Genomic DNA, 5488 nt, shown 5'->3' with positions numbered 1-5488 from the left:
CATCTAGTGGTGTTTTGACGGGGCTGGGGGTCTACTCCACCCTCCCCTCCTTCTGTAATTTTTGTTACTGGACATGAGGAGCCCACGTGCCTACGCAAGAAAATATGCCATACGGTCAGTTTCATAGGCACATCATCTCGACTTAGGGATTGTTGAGCCTATTTAATAATAGTTCCACAGCCCTGTAGCCCTTAAAGGGCTCGTCCAAGAAACTATAATTAGGCAGCAGGTTATTAGAAAAGGTCATCCACGATTTTTGACGATCCCCTTTCCGTTTCAGTCCAGATGCTGCCTGCATAGTGCCCAAAAGGGTGGGATATAACTTGAGGCCTCACCTCAATCACATAGTATAATGCCCCTTTCTGTAGACTTTATTGTGCCCCTTTTTGGCCCCATTTGTGTCCTTCTCACTGTATAATGTCTCCCTTGTATCTCCAACACTCTGCTCCTTTTTCGGGTTCTTCTTGCCCTCAAACTTCATAATAATGTGTCAACCTCAGGCTTCGTAATATATGATCAAGTGGCCCCAAAAATGTTTATGAGGACACAGATATAGCCGAGGTGTGGACACACGTACCCTCACCAGGAACTGGAGTGTGTTCTGCTGGGTTGATTGGGAGGTGGGCACCTGGTCAGAACTCATCGGTGAGAGGGGATTTTTTTCCTGCTTTATAGACAGGATTGATATCTTTACTTGGATTACATGGGTGTGTAGGTGCACCTTCTAACTTAGCTTTGCTATTGACAGTTCAGAGATTTCCTGAACCCCTTTCGACAGGTTTCCATTAAGTCATCATATGGCAAATTGCATAGCAGATGCAGGGATCACCCATCTCTGCACCGGTGACCTCCTTGACATGTGAATGGGTTCAAGAGTAGAAGATGCCACATGGATTCTGTAAGGAGCACAGAGTTTATTGTAAGACTGTAGCAGAGGATGAGGGACAGGATCATCCTATCCAATAGGAAGACAAGGAGCTAATGAGATGCACTGACATTCAATGATCCCGAAAGAGCAAAGTACGAGGTGGAGCAAGGCAGAAAAAGTGAGAAGAAGGGAAAACTGCGAGAGTCAGAGGAGAGGACGTTGGGCAAACAGGAGGAGGAGGCTGGAGATAAAGCTCAATACCTGGAGAAGAGATACAGACATTGCCTCCAGTGATGCTGCTCCTAGTCACCTGGACTCGCCTTTACCAAAGGCTATGACCATGCAGGTAAGAGGTGGAGGAGTTCTCGGAGGGGAATTAGGGACTTCTAGGGTGTTTTCTGTTGCCCCTTCCACTGGTCATTGTTATCCTATTTACTGATGACTTGTAGTAACGACTCCTGAGCTGGAGATATTTGCTCAGTAGAAGAGAGAGGATAAGGAACTTCATCCCGTAGGACTGATCCCTACAAGGTTTCCTGGCGGTTCTCTAATCCTAATAACATAATTACAAAAATGGAGAAATTGAAGTCATGATGGTCCATGAGTGTTGTATTAGTTGGGTTGGGACAAGAAGGAAACTTGTGTCGCAACTATTGTCGAAAGATTTCACAACGCATTCGACAGCAAGAAGTCAAGTGTACAAAACCAGAGAATGGTGGAAGCTTCTCCTACATCCTGTCAAATCTAAACGATCTGATTCTGATATGTTCTGATGTAAAACACCATCATGCTTCAGCATCTTACAAAAAACTTCTCCAAGTTAAAAACCACTCGTCAAGTCAAGTGTAGAAGTCACAAAAATGGGCTAAACATGAGGTTGTTGCAACCTCCAAAGACATACTCGAAGGAGTTTGTTTGCTTTGGTCATGTCTGGTCCTAACCAGTGTTGGAATTGTCTCCTGTCATCAGATTTTATGTAAAATGTAGGAAAAAGTTCCATCAGACTTAGGGTTTTGGCCATCAAATTTAACTTAAATGAAAAGCCCACAACGTAGTTTATAAAAAGGTAAGGATCCACCAGTAATCCCCCCAGTCATGGGTCCATTCAATGGATTTTAATTATAGTTAGTGGTTAGTCCTCCTACCCTAAAGTGCATAATGTCATGTTCCAAATAGTAGCATGTGGAGGGTCAATAGTCTGTGTGTAACGTCTTTGCAAGATCAGCTTGGTCACTTAGTTGGTTTCAACACGGTTCTTTTTGTCAAGAGGCACCTAATAAAACCTAATGTGAACTGGTGTCAGTTGCATAAATTTTAGCCCCCCCTCGGGTAGATATTCCATAGAAGAAGTTCTGAGGTTCCTCTAGCACAGGTTAGTGTCACCCTGGGTGAACTTAGGCAGTCTCATTACATTGACAAATAAAGGCGGAGACATTGGCAGATGGTCCATCCACTCTTCTCTACTGCAAGTTCAGTAGATGGAGAGCCGAAAGAGTCCGGTTTTTCAGCAATATGACCCATTAATTTTGATATTTTTGCCATAGGGTTTCCTTGTTGCATGTTCCATCTTGTCAACATCTACCCCAGCTACAGCCCTACACATTAATTCCCCAAAAAAGAAATTATTTACCGATTACCCTTTACTCCGTACAAGTCAAACACATTGGAAAACGATAATTCATGTTGATGAACCATTTGTTTCCATAGATGCGCAGATTGTTGGTGACCGATCATCTATCTCTATGTTTTGGGCCACAAAGAGCATTAGTTGTTATGATTTTATCCATATCCGCCCTTCTTGGCACCAAGGAGCCCAACCCAATGGAACATACAACTCATGACAACACTGGTCATAGGAGGTTGTCCATCAATATTTTGTGAACCAGTGATCTGTGCACACGCTCCGGGGCTGACTAGAGCAGATGCTGGGAAAAGGGGGGTGTAGAGGGGTCAAGAAGGCCACGGCCTCGTTATTTATTAAGAGGAATTAATGAGGCGGAAACGCTGACTAAGGAAGAAGCGCAGATTGTTTAACGGAGACAAATATGTGTTTTGCTACCATGCGCAGGGGGTATGTGCGTGTGTCAGGAGGTGGTTTCCATGTTCAGGGGAAAAAAATTTGCATGTTGTTGTGTTATTACCCGAAGCGGACACATTTTATAGGTGTTTAAACCCAATACAAGAGGCTTCTCGTCATGAAGAGTTCCACATTGGTGTAGAGTTTGATAGCCAAGGCAATGCTCACAGGATAAAGAGTATGGAACTAAGCTCTCATCCTGAGGGACAAAAGCCCAAAAGCCATCATCAGGAAAATTATTGGGTAATGATAGGGGTGTATACCTTGATATGGTGGATAGCCCTTCCTTAGCAGATGCAAGGACTCACATCTTGGAAGGTTACCCCTTTGGTCACATCTTTTGGTAGGGAAGATTGGATCTGAGGATTTAGAAGGCTCTTCGGAAAGATGTTCGGGGAACCCTGTTTGATATTTTTGCAAGGAGTCCTCTGCAGTTATGCCTCTAACTAGGACCTTTACTGACTCCCAGTTCTAGAATTATTGGGGATCTCCATGTGATGACCATACAGGAATCATTGCTAAGGCCAGTAGTTGGCTAAAGCAATCACATGGATAGATAGTCACCCCCGTAATTGGTGGCATATTTGTTTGTATAATTTTCAGTGCATTACATATTAATAATTGTTTTCTCTTCTTTTCCATCCCCCACCTTTCTGTCTTCTCCAGACCTTCCTTGTTTCTACAACACTGTGATGCTGGGAACTCCTTAATTCTATGAACACCCCATTCAGCATGCCCTCCACTTCCTCCATCCCTTTCCTTAATTCCTCCACCCCCACCTCATCCTCATCTCCAGGTTCTTCATGCCAACTAGATGAGTCCTACAAACACATCTTCCTCCCGACCTGCTACCTCATCACCTTCCTCCTCAGCTTGGCTTTGAACTCCATTGTGCTCACACGATGCCTTCGCCGACCTTGGAACCCGTCATTGGTCTACATGTTCAACCTGGCACTCAGTGACCTCATGTACAGTTTGTCCCTGCCCTTCCTCATTGCCAGTTACATCTCCCAAGACCGGTGGTTGTTTGGAGACCCCATGTGTCGCCTGGTTCGGTTCCTCTTCTACTTCAATCTTTACTGCAGCATATTCTTCTTGACATGTATCTCATTCCATCGCTACCTTGGCATCTGCCACCCAATGCGTTCCATGAGGCTGGAGACTATGCGTTGGGTGAGGGCTACCTGTCTACTGGTTTGGGCTGTGGTGTTTGCTATGACCTCACCTATACTTCTATTTGCTCGTACTGGACCTCTTGAGGGCCCTGAAGATATAGTGACCTGTTGGGATGATGCCCTAGATGCGGACCTTCAGCGCTACATGCCCTATGGACTCTTTCTACATGCTGCAGGATTTTTTTTGCCCTTTTCACTGACTGCCTGGTGCTACTCAAGAGTGGTGCGTACCCTCTGCCGGACTCTACGTGGAGGTGTTGTCCCAGGGCCAGTGCCAGGTGCGACCCAAAGACGCAAGTCCATCAGGACCATTGTTACCATCACCCTTTTGTTTGCTCTTTGTTTCCTACCTTTTCACGTCACCCGCACCATATTCCTAGCAATGCGGGCCGGAGGAACAGCTTTAGGTGGATGTCGTGCCTTGGGAGTGGTTGCAGTGTGCTACAAAGTAACCCGGCCTCTGGCCAGCGCCAACTCGTTCCTCAATGCCCTACTGTATTTTCTTACCAAGGAGCCTTGGGGTCGAGCTCTGAGGGGCAAGAAAGAGCAAATGGGTAAAGGGGACAAAAAGAGACCCACTAAGAATGGACAACCCTGGAGTAACTTTTACCCACAATTATCCTGAAGATCTTCCAGGAACCAATGGAAAGAGACATTACACAGCATTTCATTGAGTTGTTACACACAATGTTTTTGGTAACGACCAACATGGCTGCCACATTGGTTGTCTACTCAGTTGGCCAAGTAGTCCTCAGGTGTGTAGTAGGGCTGCAGGGTTGGTGGCCACATTGGGGATCTAGACAGAGGCATTAGATGGTGGCCCTTTAGAATCAATCTGTGACAGCTCCCATGGTACCTGTGCTGGGGCTTTTTTGGTTATCACCCAGATTACCGAGGCCAAATAACCACTAGATATTTTTTTTTTAGAAGAGGGCCTTCAAAATATATTATACAATTATTTATCACATTGGTGTAAAACTAAAGACATGAATGACATTGTCCACCGCTCGACTGGAGACCTTTGTATTGACTCTCAGAGACTCTCATATTCTCAAAAAGACTCTTCTGCAGGCAAACACCGATATTCTACACTTGGTACAACAAGGAATCCTGTATATATGGGATATAACGTTCTGCTAAGTTCCTATTTTCCATACTTTTTCATTACGATTTGGGCAGCAGGTGGCATAATTTTATCTGTTGTTTGTATTTAAGCAATGCAAATACAGGGAAGCGGATTCTCTGTGCTGAACTGTTTGTATGGTACTAAATAAAGATCTCACAGGCCGAATGTACAGAGAAATGATGAGGCATCTTATTATATGTTTCTATGTATTTTGACAGGCAGCTGGTTAATTTGGTAAGAAT

The 5488-nt window shown here is 44.7% G+C and overlaps 1 protein-coding gene across 1 annotated transcript; it reads left to right on the top strand.

Moving 5' to 3' along the window:
- The first annotated feature begins 950 nt into the window (after positions 1-950).
- LOC140125771 (P2Y purinoceptor 4-like) lies at positions 951-4908 on the top strand. Its single transcript, XM_072144641.1, has 2 exons — positions 951-1214; positions 3612-4908. The coding sequence occupies exon 2, from the start codon at positions 3660-3662 to the stop codon at positions 4743-4745; it is 1086 nt and encodes a 361-aa protein (XP_072000742.1). The 5' UTR covers positions 951-1214; positions 3612-3659; the 3' UTR covers positions 4746-4908.
- Positions 4909-5488: the final 580 nt, after the last annotated feature.

The sequence above is a fragment of the Engystomops pustulosus genome, chromosome 4 (genome assembly GCF_040894005.1).
Source record: "Engystomops pustulosus chromosome 4, aEngPut4.maternal, whole genome shotgun sequence".
Taxonomy (NCBI): Eukaryota; Metazoa; Chordata; class Amphibia; order Anura; family Leptodactylidae; genus Engystomops; species Engystomops pustulosus.
This window is presented reverse-complemented; position numbering and strand designations above follow the sequence as displayed.

Bases quoted from the DNA above. Each gene is read 5' to 3' on its own strand.
- LOC140125771 (XM_072144641.1), top strand. From the start codon at position 3,660: ATGAACACCCCATTCAGCATGCCCTCCACTTCCTCCATCCCTTTCCTT.